The sequence below is a fragment of the Hevea brasiliensis genome, chromosome 3 (genome assembly GCF_030052815.1).
Source record: "Hevea brasiliensis isolate MT/VB/25A 57/8 chromosome 3, ASM3005281v1, whole genome shotgun sequence".
Taxonomy (NCBI): domain Eukaryota; kingdom Viridiplantae; phylum Streptophyta; class Magnoliopsida; order Malpighiales; family Euphorbiaceae; genus Hevea; species Hevea brasiliensis.
The window spans coordinates 11,553,029-11,580,560 of record NC_079495.1 but is presented as its reverse complement, the minus strand read 5'-3'; the positions used below and the strand labels follow the sequence as shown (position 1 = coordinate 11,580,560).

Sequence of the window (27,532 nt, the reverse complement as noted above, 5' to 3'; positions counted from 1 at the left end):
TATCCAAATGTGTAGCTGACAAAATTTTTTCTCCAAATCACATCATTTTTCAATTTTTTTGTATGAAATTGAAAATATTCTTGCTTAAGTTATGAACAATTAATGGCTTGTTTATTTGAAAAAGTGTTTTGCTTAATTTAGTGCTCATCTTATTCAAAGGGTATGAAGTCTTAAATTAGTTAAATTTCGGTTTTCACTTGGAATTCTTGAAACAACGAACAAAAATGAAGAGTTAAAAGATACTGGGCTGTGAGTCTAGATTTCTCTTTTTTTTTTTTTCTTTTTTTTTTTAAGATTTTCAGGAATTAGAGGTAAAAATTATTAGAATCCAAGTCTAACTAGAATTAGAAAGTATAATTAATTTAAGAAATTTAGTAAAATTTAAATTATGAAATTTAATAATTAAAGTTTCAAAAGAACTAGTTTCAAGACTTCCTAAAGAAAAAGGCTTTCCGCGTATGGAACAGAACCATTGAAGGGAAAAGATATAGATCAAAGCTTTTGTGAGTTTTGTTTAAATGAGTTATCATTCAGGAGAAAATAATTAGCGGTCATAATTATTTTTATTTTAAATGATTTAAAAACAAATACCCAGGAGTTTTATTTTTCTTTTATTGAGCAATCAACTCTCCAACACAAATTTTTAGTTCAAAACTTGATGCAGGCAAGAAACGACTTGCTTTATAACGTGAGAAGCTCATTCAGATTTCGTTACTTCATACCCAAAGCCAATAAGCTCTTAAACAGATTTTCTGCACTGCTGCACCTCCATAAGCACTACAACTTGTAGATATATTATAATTTTAATATAATTATATATTTTGAAAGAATACAGAAAATATCACCATCAGCACTTCAAATAATTATCGTTTCTTTGTCTCATATAATCCTCAGACGCTTGCACTGCAATAATTTTGTCAGTCTAATCGTTTAATAAAGTTGTTTTGTTTGGAGGGCAAGTATTAAAAAATAATATTAAATATGAACATTATTGATATATTTTTTTAATAAAATAATTAAAATATAAAAATAAAAAAATAATTTTATATTTTTAAAAATTAAAAAAAGATAATATATGAATGTAAAAAACTCACCAGTGAATTAAAAAATGAGAAATCCCCTAAATAATCACAAAAAAAAAAATCATCCCTCTCATGTATTCTTATTCCAAACAACTTAAAAATATCCTAAAACCTTACTTTACTTCACCCCGAAACCTCCCCATCCAAATAATCTGTTAGTAGATTTCAGAGTCCCACCAATTGCGTCCTAGTTTTCTTCGTTGGTCTTAGTCTGAATTTTTGTGCTTTCTGCTTTGCTTATTTATCTTTCATCTGTGTTTTAGCAGCAGAGTTTGGTTAAGGTTGTGATGCCTAATTTGTGGTTTCTATGACTCCAGTGATTGACTTTTCTGATTGTTGTGAGGCTCTTTTTGCCTCTCTCCCATTTTTTCTTTAATAAAATCCTTTGCTTATAAATAAAATTGTGGATTTTTTGAAATATAAAAATTAAATAATTAATTTTATTAAAATATAAATTATTTATTTATATAGTAATTCTTTTCCTACTATTTAGTTGAATCTAGTAATTCTTTTTTTACAAAAAAACGTTGGTTAGATTAGTTCATTTTTTAACCTATCTCCAATAAAGGCTAATCCACCATGGTTTAAATGTCATTATCTCGTGGACTTGTTTTATAACATGAGATGCTCATTCAGATTTCATTCCTTCATACCCAAAATCAAACTCAAAACCCTTAAACATGTATAAGTTCATATTATGATTTCAATATAAATTACATATTTTGAAAGAATACGGAAATTATTAAGGTGAAAGTTGAGAAAATATCATAGCTGCACTTCAAATAATAATGGCTTCTTTGTCTCATATGCCTGCATTGCTATAATTTTGTCAGTTTGATTGAGATTTGTCTAAGAAATTTCTCGACTGCTTCCCAGTACAAGAAATAATAAAAACAAAGACCAACACATCATAGAGATAAAGGCTCTCCTTGTGGGGTAGAGCAAGACTTCATTATTTTAAATATTATTATTATTATTGTCTTCAGCGGCACTAATTTATACTTTTTTTTTTCTCATTTTCTCATTCCTTTTTCATATTAATAACTTTTCAGTGATCAATAAAATTCACTATCCACATCATCTTTAGTTAATCAACTTGAAAATTTTATTCTAAATATTTTAGGTATAAAATATTATTAGTTAAAATTTTTAATTAAAATTTACAATTATTTTAAAATTTTTGTTATTTAATATATATATCACCCTATTAATTATATTAAATTATTATTATTATTATTTTTAAAAAATAATTTTCTAATATATTTAATGATATTTTATATTGTATTGATTAAATTATGATTGAAATTCAATTAAATCTTAATCTTTTATGCTTTGTCTTCACTTATTTAATAATTAGTCAGATTTAAAAGCATTGCTATAATGTTTTTATATAAAATTTAACGAAGATTTAAAAAATAATTTTAAATTATTTTTTATTATTTTTCATTTTAATAAATATTCCATTTTTCAACAATTTTTGTAAAAATCATGACTTTTTAATAAAAATTAAATTATAATTTTTTATATTGAAATTTAATTATTAAAAATTTTTTATTTACAATTATAAAAAAATTAATTATATTACTATAAAATAAATAAATAGTAAATATTAAAAATTTTAAAATTAAACAAATTTAAAATATAGATATGAATATTTTTTATTTTTTAAATAAAAAAATAATTTTTTATTATTTACAGGTTTTCTTTGTTTTTTATCTTTAAAAAAATGAAAAATGAAAGAACCAAACAGATCGGCTATTTTTTTTTTTTTTTAATTTATTGGCCAATCAACTCTCCATCACATGCCTTAGCCAACCACTTTTGACTTTCTGTCCCCTCTTTGGGTGCTTTAGCCAACCACTTTTGACTTTCTGTCCCCCTCTTGATTTTTTGGAGTGTTCACATTCAAAACTTGATGCGGGTGAAATGGCTTTCTATATAATATGAGATGCTGATTTGGAGTTCATTACTTCATTACCCAAAACCAAACTCAAACCTTTAAACAGATCTTTTGCTCCTCCATACGATGGCTTTAGAATCATTTGCTTTCAATGTTGCCCAGAAAGTCCTTGAAAAGCTAGCTTCCAAAGCCTACCAAGAAATTTCAATTGCATGGGGTGTTCAAGGGGAACTGAAAAAGCTTGAGGATGTCTTGATGACTGTTAAAGCTGTGCTGTTGGATGCCGAGGAGAAACAAGTGAGCAATAATGATGTGCGAGTGTGGCTGATTAAGCTTAAAGATGTTCTTTATGATGCTGAAGATGTACTCGATGAATTTGAATGTGAGACTCAGAGAAAGCAATTGCTTAAATTATATGGAAGCACCACCAAAAAGGTACCCAAAAAAATTAATTTCATTTACATATTTATAAATTATTAGACTTTGTAGTACATGTATTAAATTAAAAAAATTAAACATAAGTAATATATATAATTATTTCATTAGAAAAATAAATATAAACATAGATAGTTCTGTTCAGAGATGATCTAGATAGGGTAAAATAATTTTCTGAGATACTAATTGGTCATTTTTTATTTTAGATAAACAAAAAAATATTTTGCAATTCTATCTTATTACCTATCTTGTCCGCATAAGATATTAAAGTATTAAACGTCAATAAAAGAACAGACGATACTATTAATCTCCATTGATAGAAGATCATTACTCATATATGAGTTTCCAATAAAATTTCAATAATCGAGAGAAACAGGAACTCATAATCTTAGATCTATTTCTAAAGGATACAAATCTAAGGAAAGACTCAAATCAGTTCCAAACTGACACAGATCTAAGAGTTTATTAAAAAAATAACAAAACAATAAAAAAAAAGAAGAATGATCTAGGGGTATCCACCAATGAGAAATTTATCGGTGACTGCTAGAAAAAAAAAATGAAATTTGAAAGAGAAAAGAAGAAAAAGAGAGGAAAGAGAGGAGAGGAGTTGTACCCAATATAAGTAATATATTTATCCTTTAGTAATGTAAGAAATAATATTTGATTGCTGATATAGTACTATTTCTACAATAGCTATTTTTAAGAAATTATAATTATAAATTAATTATAATATAGATATAGGAAAATAAATTAATTGGATTTATATTTAGTTGTTATGAACATTTTTTAATTAATATTAATTTTTATCAAAATCAAATAAAATTTCTTTTAAATTATATTTTTATAGCCAATTTTTATAATGAATATTCGATTTTTGTTGATTTATATTATTTATTTTATTTTATTTATTTATTTTATAGTTCATCGTCTTGAAATAAGCTAAAAGGTTTAGTTTATTTAATATTCGTAATTTTATAGATATTATTGTTATTTTAATTTAATTTAATTTATTATAACAGTTTAAATTAATTTTTTTAAAATTTTTTGAAAATATAAAAATTTAACTTTTTAACTTTTACTTTAAATTATACAAAAATATAATAGATATCAGCAATATAATTATGTAGATTGAAATTAGGAATATTATGTTTTTATAAATATATAAAAATTTTTATGTTCAATACAAGTGATGTAATATAATTTATGAATAAATAATATACTTAATATTTTGATTTTGAGGAAAATTCAACTAGTAAAAAGCTAAAAATGTATGTATATATATATATATATATATATATATATATATGTTCATGAAAATTTTATTTATAATTATATAAAAACAATATAACAATTTACAAAAAAATTCTCACGATTGTTGAATAAATTATAGAAAAGTAAAGTAATTATACATAAAAGTAAATTATCAAGTGCAGCAATTAGTGAAGGAGATTAAATATTTTAGTAAACATACGGCCAAGAATTATTATTGGATTTAGATTTTTATATTATATTAATAATACATTAGTGAAACCTCACGACCTTATAATACTTATCAGTTATAGGGCAACGTAAATAAAATTAGAGACATAATATATATATATATATGAATTTCTATTAACCTAATTACGAAATATGAATTTTTGTTGATTTATTAATATATTAGGTGTTATGAATTCATATTAATAAAGGAATAGTTAATATAACCAATAAAATAATACAAAAATTAATCAAATAATGTACTCGTTATAATTGATATTTTTTTGCTATTTAAGAGATCATTTATAGCTTAAATTTTGGCATTTTTTTATTAGGAATTAAGCTCAATTTAATTTATAGATTCAGAGTTTGTAATAATTGCATACAATAATAAAAATATATCTTTAAGGTTTTCTTTTATTTTATTATTTATAATTTTCTTTATTAATTATTATATACAAAATCATATATATTTTTTTAAAATAATATAAGTTTTTATCCATGAGGTTGTCCTTTTACTTATACTTTTATATATATTGTAGTTCAATAAATTTTATTTTATATGCATATTTATTTGTTTATTTTTTTTCTTAATTTATATGTATCATATTTAATTTCAGGTGGGTCGCCTTTTTTCATCCTCTAATCCACTTGCTTTCTCTTTTAAAATGGGTCATAAAATAAAACAAATAAGAGAGCAATTAGATGAAATTGCATCTCATAAGGCTAAGTTTCATCTTAATGAACGAGATGAAGGTAGGCGTTCTATGCCTAAGGAAAGAGCGATGACCCACTCCTTTGTAAATGTGTCTGATATTATAGGAAGAGATAAGGATAAAGAAAATATCATCAGACTTTTACAAAAGCCTAATGATGGTGGAAAAATCGATGTTATTCCTATTGTTGGAATTGGTGGTTTGGGGAAGACTGCACTCTCTAAATTAGTTTATAATGATGAACGAGTACAAAATCATTTTCAACTTAAGATGTGGGTATGTGTATCAGAAGATTTTGACATAAAAAATTTGATTGAGAAAATTATTAAATGTGCCACCAGTGATGGAGAGAACAGAAGCAATTTGGAAGTGGAACAATTGCAAAAAATCTTGCGAGAAAAAATTGGTGATAAAAAATACTTTCTCATTTTAGATGATGTGTGGAATGAAGATTCTATGAGGTGGGATCCATTACAAGAGCTTTTGTTTACAGGTGCTAATGGAAGCAAAATTTTAGTAACTACGCGTAGTAAGAAAGTAGCCTCCATTATGAGCACCATTTCAGAACCATATGAGTTATCAGGTCTTCCGCATGATAAGTGTGTGGCTTTGTTTACTAGATGTGCATTTAAAGAAGGTGAAGAGAAGCACTATCCAAACTTGTTAAAAATTGGGGATGAAATTGTGAAAAAATGCAAAGGGGTTCCATTAACAGTGAAGACATTAGCATCACTTCTTTTAACAAATAAAGAGGAAAGTTATTGGAAATTTATAAGAGATAGTGAGTTGTGGAAAATAGAGCAAAAGGAAAATAACAAAATTTTACCTGCTTTGAAATTAAGTTATGAACAATTGCCTGCTTATTTAAAAAAGTGCTTTGCTTATTGTTCCTTTTATCCAAAGGACTATGAGTACCCAAGTTTTGTATTAATTCAATTTTGGATGGCACATGGACTTCTTGAATCAACAAATGACAATGAAGATTTAGAAGATATTGGGTGGCGCTATTTTCAGGAGTTGGGGTCTAGGTCTTTTTTTCAAGATTTTGAGGACCGTGATTGGTTTATTGTGTGTAAAATGCATGATCTAGTGCATGATCTTGCATTATCATTGACACAAAATGAATTTTCAGCAATAACCTCAACCACCACACACATCTCAAAGAGTGTCCGCCATCTGTTATTTCCCGACTTCACTTCACTTCCCCATGGTCTTTCCACTCTCTTACAAGATTTAGAGCATGTGCGAACTGCTCTATTTATGAGTGAGGAAATCAGTCAATCAGCCTTGGATTTATGTTTGTCAAGATTAAAATATTTGCGGATGTTGGACTTGTCAGAATCCCAATTAGAGGTACCGCTGGAAAGGATTGGGTCTTTAAAGCATTTGAGGCTTTTATTTTTACCTGAAATTAAAAAGGTCCCCAATTCTATTTGCAAGTTACAGAATTTACAATCTTTGTTACTTCAAACTGAGGAGTTGCCCAATGATATAAGGTACTTGATCAGCCTTAGATTTCTAAGTTTTTCCACAAAGCAGAAGTGTTTGGCAAAGAATGGACTAGGCTGCTTGACTTCTCTTAGGTTTTTGTGGATTGTTGGCTGTGAAAATTTAGAATACTTGTGTGAAGATATGCAAGGCCTCAAACATCTTCGAACACTGATTATTACCGGATGTGAAAGCTTAATCTCTTTGCCTCAAAGTATGAAATACCTCACTGCATTGGAGACTCTTCGTATCGAGTATTGTGAAAACCTCAATTTGACGATGGAAGAAGGGAAAGCCGATCAAGACTTGGCTCGATTCAACCTTCAAAGGCTGATACTCAAAAAGTTACCAAAATTGGTAGAGTTTCCAGAATGGCTTCTTCGAGGATCCACCAACACTCTGCAACTCTTAAAACTAGATTGGTGTAGAAACCTCAAAGAATTGCCTGCGTGCCTCCAGAATATAGTATCTCTTCAACAAATTGTGATTGAGGATTGTGATGAATTGAGCGAAAGATGTGAACGTGGAAAAGGTGAAGATTGGTCCAAGATTGCTCATATCCCTAAAATTGTTCTTGACGGTTCTGAGATCAATTCAACAGATGATTCTCACATCGATTCAACAAGTGAAGATTAGGTACGTATAAATTTCATCTAAAATTGTTTTTAATGTTAGTTTTGGATTTAAATTGTAATTTTCCTTTTTCTTTTTTATTTTAGGGATTTGCAAGTTTAGAAATTTAGCATTTTAGATTGAAATTACTTTTCCTTTATGATATAATAAATTATTTAAATGGTTGCGCTGCATGATAACCTTCTTCAGCTCATTTGGTTTTCAACTTTTGTGGCAGATATCATGGCAACTCTGCTGAAAATGCCAACTGCTGAATGTGACAATGTTTGTATTTGAAGTTGTGCTTGTTTTGTGTTGTAAATTGCCAATACATGTGTTTTATATTGTAAATAATGCTTAAGAAACTTGTTAATCTACTATTTGTATCTCTAAACTCTTGTTTCTTTTACTTTTAAATTATATTGTAAATATAATAAGTATTTACATTTGCGATACTGCTTCATCTTTGTTTGTGATCAAGTCCTAAGAAATTTTGCTCATGATGGAACGATAGTTGTTTTCTCTGTTCACCAACCCAATTTCGATGTCTGTGATCGGCCGCTGTTTACTCTGGAGAAGCAAAGATGGCTACAAAGGTGAGTTAAGTTCAAATTTGAATTATATTTGATCAGTAAAAGAAAAAGGTATCGTATCATTTTGTTAGGATGTAATTGAATGAAATATAATGTCAAAAAATAATATTCCAGTCCATTCAATTTAAAGAAAACTCAAAGACAATTTGTACGTTTAATTTAACAGTTTGTGCTATGTGTTTCCACTAATACTAAAGTTAATTTGTTTGGAACATTTTGTCTTCAGGGGCTTCCAGAATCATCAGATTCTTGAGTCAACATGACTACATCAGAGATCAAATCAGTGCTTGTCGAGAAATACCAGGCTTCTACATTCAACAAAAACAAGGAAAAGATTACAAGAAATCACGTGCACTGTATGTAGTTTCTACTCAGTAATTTGATTATAGTCAATAATTTATTTTTCATTGGTTTCTTCAATCAATCTTGACATTAAAATTTAACAACATTAATTAGAAAAAAGAAGAAAAAGTAAAGGTTCTCCACCTTGGCACAATAGTAAGGTTGGTCTTTTGTGACTAAAAGGTAATGGGTTCCAAATCCTAGAAACAAACTCTTGCAATGCAGGGAGTCTTATGCATTGGGGATAAGCTTTTAGGAAAAAGAAGAAACCACAGGAACTCTCTTTTAAACTGATTTCCAATTGATAAAATACAGATCTTGCAGGAAGAACATATCAATGAATCAAACACAAGTTATCCCAGCTGGTGGAAGCAGTTAAGCACATTGACTCATTGTTCATCCATAAACATGTCCAGAGACTTGGGTACTATTGGATGAGAATGTTGTTCTGCATTATGGTATGCATAGGTGCTGGGCTCTCTTTGGGAGAGGAGAATGTGCTGGGTTTCTATATGGCTTCATCCCTTTAAGGCTTACCTTTTTCCATGGAGGAAAAAAAAGGTAAGGAATAATACCTACACTGCCCTGTTCTTGGAAAGTTTGGATTTGGATTCTAAAATAGTGGTACATTAGTTTTTGTTTGCTAAGCTCTGTTTTATGTCCCTTTGTAGAGTGGAAGACTTTAGTCTATGGGTCTTTCATAGACTCTCAGTTTGGACGTCCTCATCCACTTTCCTTTTGGTCTGCTCCACCTGATAGTGTGAAACTAAACATCAATGGCTCTTCGTGAGGGAAACCTGGTCCCTGTTCCATTGGGGGTTTTCTCCGTGATCACAGAGGTTTATACAATTGTCTCTTCCAAGTGATGCAAATTTGGCTGCAGATTGTTTAGCTAAGCAGGGTCACCCTCGCATGTCTTCATAGCTTTCTTTTAGAATAGTCTTTTCTGATTTCCTATGATTTGAGTTTAGTTGAATTGTACATTTTCTTTTTGGGTTCTTATTGGGGTGAGGCGTTTGCTGCTTTAGGTCCGGTCTTGTGGGGAATGCCTGTTGGCATGGGTTAGGTTGCAGCTCTCCTCATCTTTTGTGTCTCTCTTTTTCTTTAATGAAATTTCTTGCTTATCAAAAGAAAAGTCCAATTCATTTGATGGTTGCCACCACTAACATTGGATTAATAATACCAATTACCATTTGAAGTATCCTTTTAATTTACTTGTTAATTGTAATTTAGAGAACATGAAAGACATCAAGCTCCATAATTTACATCTGTCCCTTCCCTTTGCCAATATGACATTCATTTTCATAATTTGATTTGATTTACCGTAAAACGTTTCAGTTTAGCATGTGAAAAAAAAAATTCCAATTTTAAATTACTTTACAATATTTTGGGAATTAAAGCAAACCGTGAATATATATACACACACGCACTCTCTTTCTCTCCATAAATAATTCCAGAGAGACGAGAGTGAAACTGAAGCACTGAAAAATGTACAAGATTGAATGAAATACAAAAATGGAATTTTATATTTAAAATTGCTTTGGAAGGTCTGCATGTATAATCTACACTGCAGTGTTTAACAATACAAAGTATCGACGTAAGAATTATAATGCATTATTTGGCTATAACCCTTTGCTAGGAACAAAATTGAATGACAAACTGCTGGCAACTGCAAATTCATTGCTTAGAATACCCTCTCATGTATTTGCTTCAATGAATTCTCTGTACTTTCTTCATTTTGACTCCAGATACAGTTCTGCATCACCAACATAGAACATTTTAAAGCAGCCACAAACAATAAACCATGTAAATGATAGCTAAATGTATATAAACGAATGGAAGGAAGAATGGATTGTTTATAAACAATCGAAATGGCATACAGATAATGAAAGAGGTATGCAAATAACACAATCTAGCCAACCTGAGCAGGTCCTTGTCCATAATTCCGGCTGCTTCAGCTATTTCTGGATCTTCCTCCATAACAATTTCAACAAAATGCACATTTTGATCAAATTCATCAATCACCTGCCATTTAGTAAAAAGGTCATGAACATGACAAAATGTACTATCACTCGAATGTCAATCAACATAAAATAAGAATGAATAATTTGCCATGTGCACGAGAACCTCTGCCAGGTTCCTTCACACACTTTTATTATCTTTATTCCAGTAGTTCAATTTCTTGGGGCTAATGTAGAGTTGACTTTTATTTGTCATGTTATGTACATTACATCAGAATAACCAGATTAAAACACTGTTTCGCATTGCAATTTTAGGGGCATTTCACTCACCAGTTTCATTAAAGGGAAAAGAAGCGCTATTCAAATTTTTAAGACAATCTTGAAGATTGACAAAAAATTTGAGGTTGATAAATGTCAGGGTTTAATTTATGCATTCAGCCTTTTTATTTATTTATTTATGGCCCAATATATAAATTCACCCATGAACTTTACCGAAAATGCCTAGTGGCAACTCAAATTTTCACAATGTCCTATCACACACCTCAACTCCTAAACAATGGAATTAAGAGAACCCTACAATTCTCTGACCAGGTAGCGTGTTATACAATCACGATGATATGGATAAATGGAGTTGACATGGACAAGTGAAAACTTAAAAATAAAGTAAAACAAAATAGATGTAAAAAAAGCTAGCCTCTCTCATCCAGCACCTTTCTCTCGCCTTTTCTACTCAACAAAATTACTAGAAGATCAGTGCTCTGTTTCCTATCCTCCAAGCAATGGCATCAGTTTGTCGACTCTTCAACACCAACATGCTATGCCAGTTTGACGACGATGAAGATGAACGTGGCATTGAAGTTGATTGCCATTCTGGCTACAACCTCTCTTACCATAGAGATGATTTCTTCTCATGTAGCTGTCTTTTCAGTCCTTTATAAGTTTGTGTTTTTTTTTTTTTTTCAATCTAAAAGATGAAATGATCAATCTAATATCAGTAGATACAACCTGCAACTGTAAGCAACCAAGCAAGCCAGCAAAAGAAGCATATTCATTAAATCATCGTTAGACCATTGATCTGAATCTTGATACCTAGATTTGTCTCCAAAGGAATCGCTAGGAAAGCGTTACAAGCCTATTTGGCGTATTCTATTGATCTCTAATCTTGCCCTTGGAGATAAATGAATCTTTTCTAAAAGGGCAATAATAATGGGGACAGTTGGAAACTGGGTTTTGGCCTTAGTCGTCAAAAGCCTTGATTATGATTTACGATGAAGCTTAAAAATGTGACTTTAAGATCTGAGTTTGATGAAGTTAATCATGGGAGTCCTACTGTAATTTTGTCTATCAAACCATGATCTAAGGATTGCTCAAAATCTGTTCTGCTATTAGCTTTCTGTAATCAAGACTGTTGTCTACTGCCAACTGATGTAGAACAAAGAGAAAGCACCAAGAAGAAGGAGAAATCAAGGATCAATCCTTGAAAAGAGAACTAATTCTCATGATATTATTGATATAAAAAAAATTGTCATAACACAACTTGTACAATAACAATAGAAACCCTAGGTTTTATTTATAGAATTAGGAATCCCAATTACATTAGGATTTTAGAACCCTAATTCAATCCTAATTAGGAATACTAAATTAAACCAAAATAAACTAGGAAATAATAAAATTCCTAAATAATAGACCTAATAAAAATAAAATTCCTAAATAATAAAACTTCTAAATTTCTTCATTTTACATGGAATATAATTCCTAAATTGTATCAGGAATATCATATTCTTATTTTGCATTATTCTCCCCTGGTTGGAAAAAACACATCCTCGAGTCTTGAAGTGCAACAATCAGAAACTACATTAGGAGAGCAATCAACTTTTTATTCTTGTATGGTAGCAAGAAGCTAAAAATCAAGCACTTCATGTTTTCCTTTGCATCTCTAAAAGGATCTGGACAAACAAAATCAAATGGATTACAGTTGAAAGGCTCTTCAAATCAATAGAAATAACTTGATTTTCTTCAATCTCCATTGAAGTTTCCATAAAGTGATCTTCTTTGTTCTGCAATTTATCCTTGTCAAGTTTTTGCTTTTGCATTTTCATCAATTTCTTACTCTAGAATAGGCTCTTCAACAGGTGTATATTCAATACTCAAATCTTTAGATTCTTCGATCTTAGGTTCTTCAGGTTGCTCGTTTTCAATTTCATCTTCAAACTCAAGTTGCTTTTCAAATTCAAGCTTCTCTTGTTGTTGGCTTGCTTTTTCAAGACTTCTCGACTTAATATTTTCAGAACATTGTATCCAACTATTCTCTCAATTGGAACAAATGTGCTTCTTTCCATGCTTCAAATTCTTCAAGTTCGTTATGCTTATCTTGTTGATGGGCTTGTTGATCATGATACCCATTCTTACATTCTTCAATTGCTTTCTCCCTATATTGTAATATTAGTTGAATATCTTGATACTCATCAATGCCCCTCGCCTTTGTCGTTAGGGCGGACGCCTCTTCGAAGCCAGGCAAAGCGATGCTAGGCGAGGCGCTAAAGAGTCGCCTCGCCTCGGCGCCTTTAATAACATTGAACACACTTTATCAAGTTGTTTATAATAATCATCAATTTCATCTTATATTCTTTGAATTACATCCCATAACTCATCTTGTACTTTAGAATCATCAATATCATCTTCTAATCTTTCAATCCGCATTATGATTTCAAATTAAGTATAACTCATTGAAGAAAACTGAAATTTTAGCAATTTAAGAGTCATTTTCATAAAAAAAAAAAAAAGGAATCTAGCAGATTCCTTGACTAGACCCAATGGATTTTTGTAGCTGGGAAGATCGACGACTGGAGAAGGGCTAGAGGGGGTCAGATGCCACAGAAATCTAGAAAACTTACAGGTCTATATTCAAGTCAAGATCTAATCCGATCATATCTTCTTTTCCAAGAAGTTGCAAGTGATCGGAAAAGCATTGGAAGGGTCGCCTGGATGTCACCAGTGGATTGGCTGTGGCAATGCTTGGGTTGGAAGGCCGGATGATGGTGTATGGTGAGGGGTGCTGGGTTGCGTTGTTTCTCAAAGCTTTTTTTTTTTTTTTTTAATCAGTAAACAAGGCAAAAAATTTTGGACAAATTAGAGGGAAATTTTGAGGGCACAATGGAAGGTCTGAAATTTTGTGAAAGCTTATGAAAATTTGCATTGAATTTAGGCTCTGATACCAAAATTGATGTAAAACAAGGAGAAATCAAGGACTAATCCTTGAGGAGAGAACTAATTCTCAAGACATTATTGATCTCACATAAATTTTCATAACAAAACTTGTCCAATAACAATAGAAACACTAGGTCGTATTTATAGAATTAGGAATCCCACTCACATTAGGATTTTAGAACCCTGATTCAATCCTACTTAGGAATGCTAAACTGAAACAAAATAAGCTAGGAAATAATAAAATTCCTAAATAATAGACCTAATAAGAATAAAATTCCTAAACAATAGAACTCCTAAATTTCCTAATTTTAAATGGAATATAACTCCTAAATTGCACTAGGAATATCATCTTCCTATTCTACATTACCAACATTGAGTTCAACACCACTTGTTTTTAGGCTATTGATAATTTGATATTGAGCCTTTAATCACCTTCACCAAGGAAAGTGTGCAATCGTTCTCACAGTTCTCATACAGAAGTGCATAGCTAATCTGAGCTTCCACTTATTTTGCACCTGATGGTTAACTTTTTAATCTTCCCATTATTTATGGCATTTTTTCCCTCTTCTGATTGTAGTATGCCGATCGAAGACTAAAGGGGTAAGCTAATGAGTAGATAGAATTCAATCATATTGGGAGGTTGAGGTGTTGATTATGGTAGAGTTAGCATCATTGAAGTTCACTAGTGGCTCACAATATGCACCATCTGTGCCAAAACCAAGTTTATTTGCTTCTTTCTACTCTAACATATGTGAACTGCAACTTATTAAGTCAGAACTAGAGATTCTTTATTAGTTGGGTACTTGGGTCATCATTAAAGGGCAATATTTAGTCCTTTTTTGCCATCTTTGTCGTTGCTGGAGTCAAATACGATGGTCCAAATCTACAATTAAATTTTGGGACATTTAAATGTTAGAGGCCATTCTTTTGTGTCGAAATTTCAATCAGTTATATAGTTATTGCTCAGCTGAATCAATGATCCAACTTGACACTTAAAGTGTCTTGATCCAATTACTTGACAGATAATATGCTAAACATAAAAAACTGAAATGAGAATATTCTGACTCTATTTGACTTACTTGCAGCTTATATGTTTGCAAAGGCAATAAATAAAATTTGAACATGGGAGAAAGGAAATTGCAAAAAAAAGATGTGGCAGAGAGCATAACCCCAGAGGAAGATTTCATGGATTCAACAACTCTCTCAGCTCCCGAGACTCTGTCCCCTGCTCCATCAACGTGAGCTTTTCAAATGGATATTGGAAGAGAAGAAAAGTCAAACCCAAGGATCGGGAAGAGAAGAAATGAATTGATGAAGAGAAAGACATCCTCAAACAGTTCATAAGGGCGAAGTCTAAGTTTTTAAATGATGTTTCTAACCTAATTTTTCCATGTCAACAATTTTTTTTTACCTCTCTCTCTTTTGCGCATTGATTCACACACAATGATGACTAGGTTCACAGGGTTCTCTTAATTCCACTATAGAAAATCTAAGGTGTGAGATGGCATGTTTTAAAAGTTCGGGATGCCACTAGTCGCTTTTAGTAAAGTTCAGGTGCGAATTTATGTATTCGACCTTTATTTTTATTTTTTTCTTTTTTTTGACTTTTTCTCTATATCCTAGTTGATGGTATTTTTTCAATAATGGCATGCCTCTCATTAATCAAAGTTATGAATCCTAGAAATGCAAGCCTCAAAATGTAGGGTATGATTTGACATCCATCAAAGTATGCCCTGTCGAGCTAGACTTTAATGCATGAGTTTGGAAGCAAAAACCTCATGGCACGTTTGCTTGACTCTGGCATTCTAAAAGTCGAGGCAAGTAATACAATAAGATTCCATATTATTTGATTAGCATCACAACAATATGATTTGTTACATATGCAAAATGGTTTCAGCGTTTATATTGAAACCTACCACTTTTAGGTTTTGAAGGTTTGTCATCTGTACAGCTTAACGTCTTAGGATGTAAAATTTTTATTGAACAAGATAACATGTTCAACTTCTAGCTATTTTACCACCAAAATAACTCCACATAATAAATTTTACAGATGCAATGGCACAATAACCAAAGTCACGTTCAGCATGTCGTAGTAGCAAGGCCAAAATATGCTCGCAGTGAGATCTAGATGCTGCCTAAGGATTTGGAAATAACATACCTTGCTAAGAATTGGCTTTAAAGTTCTACACGGACCACAAGTTGGTGCTGTATATAGTACACATATGAGCCGTGGACTTTCATGGTACAACTTTCGCAGAGCGTACTGCAGAAGAAAAACAAGGAAGGAAAAAGCAAACAAATAAGCTTCAAACTAAGAATAAATTAAGAATCTCATAAATATTTACATTAATAATGAAATAAGAAGAAGATCGCATCTTATTTTAAGGTAGAAACACGCACTTGGCCCTTATGCTTTGTAAGTGTAATGTCAAAGCCCTCTTGAACGTCTCTGTCAGTTGGTTCCTTCTTAACCTCTTGTGTTGGAGGCCGTAATACAGAATCATGAAAAACAAGTGAAGTTAGCTGGGACCATGGGAATATACAGACTATCAAAAATAACTCCAGATTTTACACAATTTCAGAATACCAAATTATTAATGAGAAGAACTTATGTCAAGACAACTTGCAACCTTTCACGTCACATGCCAGATTTTTAGTTTTCATGTATTGATTCCAATATCAGAGAAACAAATTTTAACCAAATACAAAAGTTCAAATCCTTCTTTTGTGAATATATTCCAACTTATTTGTTTTAAATACCCAAATGTGAATGAGTATACCTATATCTCAAGACAACTTGCACATTTCACATTTCACATCAGTCTATTGAGTTTTTCAACCTACATGTATTCATTCAAATATTAGAGAAATGACATTCACCCAAAATTTGAACTTCAAAACATTGCTTTATAAAATAGTTTATTATTTTAATGCATCAATTTCAAGCTATGATTATCTTATGAAATTAAGTGTTGATTATTGATGGATGAAATTGAGTGCTGATTTTGTTTCCGATTGTCAAATAGTCAATTTTGCTTCCGGTTATAAAACAGGATATGAATTTCCTTTGCTGCTAGCCTACTAATCAAAAACTGCTGCCAGATGGTATAAATTGATATCGAGAAGTGGGAGAGGCGTATGTTTGAGCACCACTATGGAGTGGCAAGTGTTGTGAAAATAAACTTTTAAAAAATAGGAGCTTTGATCTTTTAAATGCTATTGTTGGGAAGTTTTGGACCTTCAGTTTGCAACTGCTTGGTTAAGAAGAATTGGGATTTTGCTTAATTATTTTGCTCAAAATTTCTATCATAAAAGCAAGATAGTGAAAAAGGGGGAAAAAACTTCTGTGGATGTGTTTCTGAAGAATGTGAACTGCACAAGAGAAGAGTAACCTTGAACCTTTGATTAGTCTGAAACAAGCCCAAAAAGAATGCCAAAACTCAGCCCACAACTGATGAACCAAACTGGACCGAAAAGAATCGATTTAGACTTCTAATAGGTTTGGTTTAAACCGACCGATGCCCACCCCTACCAACTATTCACCAGAAAATGTTAAATTTAGACAATGGATTGACCAGCTTCTAGCATCAAAAGCTTTGTTGTCACGTATAATTACTAAGAAATACTACATGAAGCGTTATTAAATATTCTGGTTATGTCTTTCCCCGCAGTTTAAAGAACATAACATAGTGTGAAGCAACTACTTGAGAACAAGAAGATCATAGAACAGATGGGAATGTGGTCTATCTAAGAAATAAGTAGAGAGCATAAAGTTGGGCTTCAATATAATGAGATGCTTTCTTTCTTTCTCCTTTCTCTCTTGCCACAGAAGGGGAGAGTGGAGAATGAATATGTGGTCTATCTAAGAAATAAGTAGAGAGCATAAAGTTGGGCTTCAATATAATGAGATGCTTTCTTTCTTTCTCCTTTCTCTTTTCCCACAGAAGGGGAGAGTGGAGAATGAATATGTATAATTACCTGACGGAACTCCACATGTAGATCATTGCTAACAAGATATCTCTCGACTGATAAAGCAGCAATACATGCAGATCCAGTAGCAGTTATAGCTTGCCTCCATTCATGGTCCTATTCAATAAATTAGGTAGCTGAATTACACACCATACAGCAATTACAGGGTTTTCCAAACAAAAGAAATTTCTAATTAGAAGATTATACGAATTTATTCAGCAACATAATACAATTTTAGTGAGCATGCATAGACATTGGCTTGCCTTGACCTTTATTTGAACTAGTTAAGTTGATCATGAAGACAAAGCTTTTTGCCTTCATGAATATGGTTAAAAGTTTCAACCACATAGACAAGAGTGATTCAAAACTTGCCTCGAACTTTATCATCAAACTCTGCAGCCACCATTAGACGAGAATACCTAAAGAGGGACATATACAATGAAAAACATATTTCCTAGTTGGGGACAAGCGTACATAAAATGGTTAACACAATTCAATCATTATGACCAAGCTCTCCAAATAAATAAGAAAATCAACACACAGCAAACCTTTTAATAACCATAGTAATCCAATTCTGTTGCACGTCATTCAAACTTGCACCAATAGATCATGAATCTTCAAAATTACACAAAGCCAGATAATTTTCAAAGAAAAATAACTGGTTTTATTTTTATAACAAGAATCACTTGCATTAATGTTTATATGCAATTGACTGACATTGTTACATGCTATAGGAGGTATAGGAATAAAGATAGGAAGTAATGTAGATGAGTGTAGCTGTTTCTAGATATTCTAGAAGAGGTTATGAGCGGGAAAAGTAGTAGCAGTTACTAATTCTTTTGTAACTGATATTGCTAGAGATTGTTATAGTGACAGCTAAGAAGTTAGGCAGTTACAGCAGCTACAGCTATAAAATCTCAGCAGTTACCTTGTAATTCACATCCATGCTATCAAGAAATACAATTTCTTTCTCCTTTCTCTCCCTATTTCTCTATTCTATTATCTCTCTCTTCTATTCTTCTTCTACACTATTTCTTCTCTGCTAGGGTTTCGCAAACCCTAACATTTGGTATCAGAGCATTGCATCCAGGAAGCCAGTGGGCTAACTGTTTCTTGAGGATCGCAACATGACTAGATCAGCAGTGGTCAGTCAGGAAATGGTCAGAATTGTGGAATTGGAGGAGCAAATGAGGAATTTGCAAGGAGTGTCACAGAGGACTGTCGAGAAAGTGAACACTTTGCAACAATCAAATCAGATGAATGAAAAAGAGTTAGCGGAGGTGAAAAAAAACTGCCATAAGCAATCATGTGATTCTAGAAGAGTTGCGAGCTCTCTTGATTGGTCATCCTGGGGAAAAGAATAAGGGAAGTAGCAATTCTTAGGAAGGGGGAAACAGAGGCAAGAACAAAGGTTCTCGGTCCACACCTGTCCAATCAATTCCTGTGCAAATGAAGCCAATTCCGGCACAATTTGTGTCTATGAATCAACCTAGTCTTGTGGATAACAGAGGGTTGTTGCTAATACATAATATTCCAGGTATGACTCAATTTCTTCCTAAAATAGAGTTACCTACTTTTGAGGGAAAGGACCCTAGGGCTTGGTTGAGAAAATGTGTTAAGTATTTTGAAGTGTATAGGGCACCTTGTGATCAAAAGGTGCAAATGGCAGGTCTTTTCTTATGGATAGAGCAGATGCTTGGTACCACAATTGGTGTAAAGGGGAAAAACATTCTTGGGAGGAATTTGAGAAAGCTATTTGTAGTAGGTTTGGGGATGAGGGATTGGAGGATATAGTGGAGGAATTCATGAAAATAAGGCAAGAAGGAACTGTGGGTGAATATCAAGATAAGTTGGAAGATCTTAGAATTAGAATGGAAAGATTGATGCCTGATTTAGGTGAATCATATTTTCTCTCTGGTTTTGTGGGTGGTTTAAAAGATGAGATTAGGTTCATGGTAAGGATGATGAAACCTGTTTCTTTATCTCAGGCTGTGGATATTGCTAGGTTACAGAAGCAACTACTGGAAAGTAGTAAGCAACCTGAAGGCAGTACAAATTTTTCCAAACCCTTCAAGAACATCAGCAGTAATTCTACCACTCCTAACCCATAAAATTCTCCATTCCAGAACTCTAAACCATATCAACCTTATCAGTACCCTCCGAGACCACCCAATCATGATCAGAATTCCAAACTTAACCCACGCACTACTGTTAAAACACAACCTGCAGGCAATGGCATTCTTCTAATCAAACAACAGCCCCATCTTCAGCACCCAAAGCTGGAAATAATGGTACTGCAGCTCCTAAAAATTTACCTAAACCTTGTTTCAGGCGTGGGGAGAAGTATTTCCCTGGACACCAATGTAAACCTTAATCCTCAAATGAGATATACATGGAAGGTAAGGAAGAGGAGTTAGGCAATGAAGAGTGGCATGAAGAGTAGCATGATGTGAAGGTTGATTTGGAAGAAATGGGGACAATGGAAGACACAACCTTATCTATGCATGCTTTGGAAGGGAGTCATGGTATGGATACAATAAGGATGTTGGGGATTCATAAGAATAGGCAGCTGGTGGTATTAATTGATAGTTGTAGCACTACCAGTTTCCTTGATAAAAGAGTGGCTTTGGACTTGAAATTAAATTTAGTGCAGATTCCCTCTATAACTGTTACAGTGGCGGATGGTATAAAAATTGAGTTGCGAACACGAGCCATAATTTTAAATGGAAAATGCAGGAATTGGAGTTTGCATTTGATTTTAGAATTTTGGAGCCAAGGGGATTTGATATGATTCCAGGGGTGGATTGGTTAGGAAATCATAAACCTGTTTTGTTTGATTTTGCGACTCTGAAATTGTTATTACAAGGAATGGGAGTACAGTGTCACTGAAAAGAATTAGTGAGGGATCCCTACAGTCTAGATTATGGCAATCTAAGAATATTTTTTACAGAAACGGGGTGGATTTTCAAACTCCTCTATTTTGCATTGTGAGTCCCAACTTGTCTGAAACTTGTCTAAATGTTGTGTCTTCTGGTCCTATGAATGATAAAGGGTTGCAGCCAGTGTTGTAAAAGTCGAGCAGAGGCGCCAGGCCAGTCGAGCGGCAAGGCGAGGCTGAGGCGAGGCAACTGCAAAGAGGCGGATGCCCCAGACCTAAGAGGCGACAGTCGACCAGACCATGAGGCGCCGCCTCATGAAAGTAACGAAAATATTTTTTTTTACCCTTAAAAGCCAAAAAACATAAGTAACCCTAAAATCGACTTCACTTACCTCGTATGCTGCTGTGTCATCATTTTTTTTCCTTTTTATTTTTTTTTTCCTCTACTTTCATCTCATGCCGCCATGCCGGCATGCTGCTCGACCAATTCCAGGTTGCAACATTTTTTTTTGTTAAATTTATTAAAAATTTAGTGTAATGTGATTTTATTATTACATGGGTATTATGTGATATGCTAATTAAATGGTTATTGTGATTGTGATTATGTGACATTTTTATTATATAGGTAATAATGCTCTTGATGTGTACATTGCAATTTCTTATTATGCAAATTATTTAAAAAATCAAATGTTTAATATTTTAATATCTTATTTGCTTGAATTAATAGTTTGAAAAAGTATTGAGAATTATTGCTTTAATTAATTAATTTGTAATTTTCTTCTCTATGTTACATTATTTTTAGTATTATAAATGCTTTTAAAATATACCAATATGGCATGATGTATAATTATGCAAATTATTAAAAAAATTCAAATGTTTAATATTTTAATTTTTTATTTGCTTGAATTGATAGTTGTTACTTTAATTTCTTATTTTCTTATATTTGTTGCTTTGTTGCTAGTATTGAATTGAGATAGCACAACCTTTATAGTGTTGTTTTGTTGCTTTTTAATTATGTTACTTTTTATTATTATTATTTTTTATTAGATCATAGATGGGTGATAAGTGTAATATAAATGGATCTTCTACTGGCAGTAAAAGACCGGATTCAAGATGGGCACATGTGATTCAAGTTAATGAAAATAATACAAATAATCTTCAATGCATTTACTGTATGAATGTTTATAAAAGGGGAGTTAATAGAATCAAGCAACACCTTGCTAGAGGTTATAAAAATGTGGTTCGGTGTTCAAAATGTCCAAAAGATGTGAGGAGTCAAATGCAAAACTTTATTAGTAAAAAAAGAGAGCAAAAATCCATCATGACTGTGGAAAGACCGATTGAATTTGAAGATGTTGAAACACTAGGAATTGATGAAAATGAGAAAGAGGATGATGTGGTGCAAGAAATTGGTAGTAGAAAATAAAGGAAAACAATTCATGGTAATGGTACTAGTGCTTCAAAAAGAGCAAAAGTTCTACAATTACAAATCAACAGAGGGCCTATTGATGCTTATTTTTCTCCCAAACCGGCTGTTATGGGAAAAAATGTGAGGCAAACTATTATTGATGAAAATAGTCCAGCTAAGAAAGAGTTAAAAGAGCGTGCTTGTGTTGCCATAGCACGATGGATGTATGATGTAACAATAGCTTTTAATGCTGTGAACTATGATAGTTTTGAAAAAAATGATTCGAGCTAGAGGAAATTATGGAAGGGAAATGAAACATCAAAGTTATCATGAGGTTAGAGTTTGGTTACTTAACAAGGAAGTGCAAACCACAAATGAACTTCTTCAATCTCATAAAGAAGAATAGGCAAATTATAGATGTTCATTGTTATGTATTGGATGGACAGATAAAAAAGAGAGATGCTTGATTAATTTCTTAATTAATAGCTCAAAAGGAAGTGTGTTTATTAAATCAGTTGATGCTAGTAATGAATCAAAGACAGCAGCATTGTTGACTAGTTTGATTGAAAAATAATTAGAGGAAATTGGCCCTCAAAAAGTGATTCAAGTTGTTACAGATAATGCATCAAATAATGTTGCAGTAGGTAAAGTTTTTATTTAATATTAACTATTAAAAGAAAAATCTATTTGTTTATTTATTTTTATTGTTAATGAAATGAATTATCTATTTATTTATGACAGGAAGAATATTAGAAGTAAATTTTTCTCCTCCATACTGGACTCCATGTGCAGCCCATTATATAGATTTAATGTTGGAAGATATTTTCAAGATAATGGAGTTTTCAAAGAAACATTCCGCAAAGTTATTGAGCTTACTGGTTTTATATACGGCTCTTCAGGAGTTCTGAATATATTGTGGAGTTTTACTAAAGGAGTTGAATTGCTAAGGCCAAGGCAAACTAAATTTGCTACTGCTTTCATTACATTGGGAAGGATTCATTTGCAGAAGCTATGATAGGGCTAAGGATTCATTTGCTTTCTAGTCCTCTTGTTCATGTGCTTCGACTGGCTGATAACGAAAAAAAACCAGCCATGAGATATATTTATGAAGCTTTTGATAGGGCTAAAGAAACCATTGCCAACTCATTCAATGGCAATGAAGAGAAATGCAAAAATATTTTTGAAATTATTGATGTAAGATGATCAGTTCAATTGTATCGTCCTTTGCATGTTGCCAGATACTTCTTGAATCATGAATTTTTTTATCCAAACAAGATGAGAATTGAACGTGATGAAGAAGTGAATTCAGACTTGCTTTCGTGCATTCATAAAATGGAACAAGATTCAGCAAAAGTTGACATGATTATTGATGAATTGAGAAGTACAAGGCAGCTACAGAAACCTTTAGTTATCCTTCTGCTATTAGAGGAAGAGCAACTAAATCTCCAGGTTATTAATTTATATTCTTATTAATTTTTCATCTTGCTCATTTATTAAATTATATTATGAATTTGAGTTTGATAATCATTGATTCTATATTTTAATTGCTACTTGTTAGAAAACATATGGTTCTTCAACTCCAAACCTACAAAACTTTGCTATAAAGGTTCTGAGTCTCACATGTAGTGCAAGTAGCTATGAGAAAAATTAGAGTGTATTTGAGCATGAAAGTATAAAAAAAAAAATAAATAAATAAATATAATATTCTTTGTTATTTTATTTTGAACTTTTTCAATTTAAAGTTTAACTTATTTGTTACCATAAAATTAACGGCATCTTCATAATAATAAAAGAAATTGGCTATTTCAAGAACGCTAAAACAAATTGGTTTATGTGAAGTACAATAGAGCATTGCTACGCCAATAAACCATTGGGGATATCACCACGCCAATTAATTTGGCAAATATTGATGAAAGTAATGAGTGGTTGCTTGGTGAATTAAAAAAGGGAGATGGAGATGATGATAATGATACTCTTGTTTTCATGGATGATGTGTTGACCTGGGTTGATGTTGGTAGGGCAGTTGGAGTTACTGAATCTTGTTATGAATCGAGATCGGTTGCAAGATCAACACCAGTTGAAACTCCATCATTTCGAGGGTCTCGTTCAATGAGAGGTGCATCCTCTTCGCAAGTTGATGATGATGAAGAGGAGGAAGAATTTGTGATAGAGGCTGTTGAAAATGAAGATTTTGAAAATCTTGATGAAGAGTAGTTTTAGTTACAATTTTTTTTTATGTACTTGTTGCATTTGGATTGTTATGACTTATTTCTATTCATTAAAGCTTGAACTTCTAGAATTTGCATGTTCTATTTAATGATTTAACAACTTTCATTATTATTAGCATTGTTACTTATACTATGAATTTCAATTTTATAGTCTCAACTTTTATCTTGTACTTAAGTTAGAAATGAAGATATGCACAATTTCATTTTCTTTTATATTAACATTTCTTATTATTATCTGTATTATTGCTTATGCTATGAGTTTTAAATTTACAGCCTCACTTTTATCTTTTACTTAAGCTAGAAATACATGTACGCACAATTTTCAATTTCTCTTATCTTACATATAGACATAATGTAAATAATGTTTTTTTTTCCTTTTCAATATGCATTTTTTTACATATCAAATTAGTTAAAAGTATGAATTTTTGTATTACAAGTACACATTTGTATTATAATTTAGACAATTTAGACTATGACGCCTTGCTTCGAAAAGTCCTCGCCTTGCCTTTCGCCTCTCACCTAAGGCTATAAGGTCCGTTGTTGCCTTAGTGTCACATTTCGCCTTGATAACACTGGTTGCAGCAACTGTTACAATAGTATCACAGTATTTTTGAGGAATCTCAAGGATTGCCTCCATTCAAAACTCACAATCATGCCATTCCCCTTCAACCTACTGCCCAATCGGTCAATATAAAGCCTTACAGGTATCCATATTACCAAAAGGCCGAGATTAAAAAGTTAGTAGATGATATGTTTCAATTTTCAATAATTCAACCTAGCACTAGTCCATACTCTTTCTCTAATTCTTTTGGTCAAAAAGAAGGATGAGACATGGAGGTTTTGTATAGATTACAAGAGGCTTAATGAGGAAACTGTGAGAAACAAATTCCTTATCCCCATTATTGAGAACCTGTTGGATGAATTAAATGGTGCCAAAATCTTTTCCAAGATAGATTTGAGGGCTGGTTACCATCAAATCAAGATGCTGCTAGGGGACATTCCAAAGACTGCAATTAGAACTCATCATGGCCACTTTGAGTTTAAGGTAATGCTAGTTGGGCTCACCAATGCTCCTACCACATTTCAGGCACTGATGAATCATATCTTTCAACCCTTCTTAAGGAAGTTTTTTAGGTTTTCTTTGATAACATCTTGGTGTCTAGCAAGGATATGCAGTCTCATTTACAACATTTAGAAGAAGTTTTTAAAGTTTTACAGCAGCGGCAACTTTATGCCAAGAGATCTAAATGTTTCTTTAGGGAGACTAAAGTACAGTATCTTGGGCATATTATTTTAGGGCAGGGTGTAGCTACTGATCCCAAAAAGGTTGCCGCCACAATTAATTGGCCAGTTCCAATTCCACTAAAAGAAATCTTAGGAGTTTCCTTAGTTTTACAGGATACTATAGGAAATTTGTCAAACACTATGGTATAATATACAAGCCTTTAACTGACCTTTTGAAGAAAGATAATTTTCAATGGGGTGAGGCAGCCCAACAGCCTTTTGATATACTGAGGAAGCTGATGTCTGAGGCACCAGTCCTTACCTTACCAGACTTTACTAAACCATTTATCATTGAGACAGATGCTAATAATTGAGACATGGGGGCTATTCTACAAACAGCAAGGGCATCCAATAGCTTATATTTCCCAGGCATTTGGCACTAGTAGTCAAGCCTTATCAGTTTATGAGAAGGAACTTTTGGCCATTACTTTTGCTGTTGGGAAGTAGAGACATTACCTTGAGCAGGGTCAATTTTTCATTAAACTAACAACGAGAGTATTAAGTACCTTTTAAAGCAAAGGTTGCATACTAATTTGCAGTAAAGGGGTATTTCTAAGTTGCTTGGTTTGGACTATAAAATTTTGTATCGAAAGGGCATTGAAAATAAAGTGGCAGATGCATTATCAAGGCAGCCTAAGGATGAGTATTCAAGCCATTATTGTACTACTTCGTATTCAGTAGCGGTACCTATTTGGATGCAAAATGTGGTGAAGAGTTATGATGGCGATGAGAAGGTTAATGGATTGATTCAGCAACTTTCTTTGGATAGTAATTCTATTCCTGGTTATCAATTGAAAAATGGAATTCTGTATTACAAAGACAGAATTTATGTGGCTTCTACTACTTTAAAAGTTGTTTTACTGCAGTAACATCATAACACTCCTATGGGTGCTCATTTAGGCGTTCATGCCACCAATATGAAACTCAAAAGGTATTTTTTTTGGCCTGAAATGCTACAAGATGTGATGAAATGGGTAAGGGAATGCGAGACTTGTGCAAAATGTAAAGCAAAACACCGTGCTTATCCGAGGTTGTTTCAGCCATTAGCCATCCCTTCTCAAGCATGGCAGTAGATTTCTATGGATTTTATTGAGGGACTTCCCAAGTCCAAAGGCAAGGATTGCATTTTAGTTGTGGTGTGTCGATTTACCAAATTTGCACACTTCTTGCCTTTGGGTCATCCTTATTCTGCTACAACAGTAGCTAAACTTTTCTTAGATAATGTTTTCAAGTTACATGGAGCTCCTCAAATTATTGTTTCGGATAGGGACAGAATTTTTACTAGTGATTTTTGGCAAGCATTATTCAAAAAAATAGGTGTGAAGCTTGCCTTCAGTACAGCTTATCACCCTCAGTCAGACAGCCAAACTAAGAGGGTGAATTAATGCTTAGAAGGATATTTGAGGTGCATGATCCATTTACAGCCATCTACTTGGGCTAGTTGGCTATCATTAGCATAATGGTGATATCCTCCTTCCATAATGCAATTAAGATGTCCCCCTACGAGACACTTTATTGTTATGTTCTGTTGAAATTAGAGAAAATTGAAGAATTTCTTGATGATTTCAATGTATTACAATGATTCAAATTTATACACAAAGGCTAGAGCCTTAATAGGAAAAACAATAAAAGCTAATAAATACAAATATCCCTAATATCACTAATTTAAATTCTAATTTATAGCTAATGCACTAATTAAGGGATTCTAACACTCCCCCTCAAGTTGGTTCATGTATCTTGCACATGCCCAACTTGCAAACTAGTGTATGAAACACCTTACAACTTCACCCCTTAGTGAACACATTAGCTAACTGATCTTTCGCACCTACGTAAGAGAAACTTAAAGAACCATCCATAATTTTTCCTTCTATGAAGTGTCTGTCAATCTCTATATGCTTAGTCCAATCATGTTGAACTGGATTATGAACTATACTGATTACAAACCATTAGCTT

The 27,532-nt window shown here is 32.4% G+C and overlaps 2 protein-coding genes across 6 annotated transcripts in view; one reads left to right on the top strand and one right to left on the bottom strand.

Moving 5' to 3' along the window:
* The first annotated feature begins 2,997 nt into the window (after window positions 1-2,997).
* Window positions 2,998-9,789, top strand: LOC110642381 (putative disease resistance protein RGA3). Of its 5 annotated transcripts, none has more exons than XR_009147566.1 (7): window positions 2,999-3,417; window positions 5,514-7,733; window positions 7,948-7,994; window positions 8,224-8,305; window positions 8,529-8,658; window positions 8,969-9,205; window positions 9,316-9,789. XR_009147566.1 is itself a non-coding variant. In XM_058143874.1 (3 exons), exons 1-2 carry the CDS (start codon window positions 3,109-3,111, stop codon window positions 7,731-7,733), a joined length of 2,529 nt encoding a protein of 842 aa, XP_057999857.1. In that variant the 5' UTR covers window positions 2,998-3,108; the 3' UTR covers window positions 9,316-9,789. The 5 variants fall into 5 exon arrangements, 1 of the variants encoding a protein (XP_057999857.1); XR_009147565.1 differs by having other exon boundaries at window positions 8,960-9,205; XR_009147567.1 differs by lacking the exon at window positions 7,948-7,994 and having other exon boundaries at window positions 2,998-3,417; window positions 8,960-9,205.
* A 358-nt stretch (window positions 9,790-10,147) lies between these two features.
* LOC110642387 (uncharacterized) overlaps window positions 10,148-27,532 on the bottom strand; it is a 21,234-nt gene continuing 3,849 nt past the window's right edge. Inside the window, exons 5-9 of the mRNA XM_058143255.1 lie at window positions 17,791-17,898; window positions 16,213-16,335; window positions 15,971-16,075; window positions 10,566-10,669; window positions 10,148-10,400 (exon numbers count right to left, since the gene is read on the bottom strand). Coding sequence (XP_057999238.1) covers window positions 10,355-10,400; window positions 10,566-10,669; window positions 15,971-16,075; window positions 16,213-16,335; window positions 17,791-17,898 — 486 coding nt within the window. The 3' untranslated portion in view covers window positions 10,148-10,354. The remainder of the gene's footprint in view (window positions 10,401-10,565; window positions 10,670-15,970; window positions 16,076-16,212; window positions 16,336-17,790; window positions 17,899-27,532) is intronic.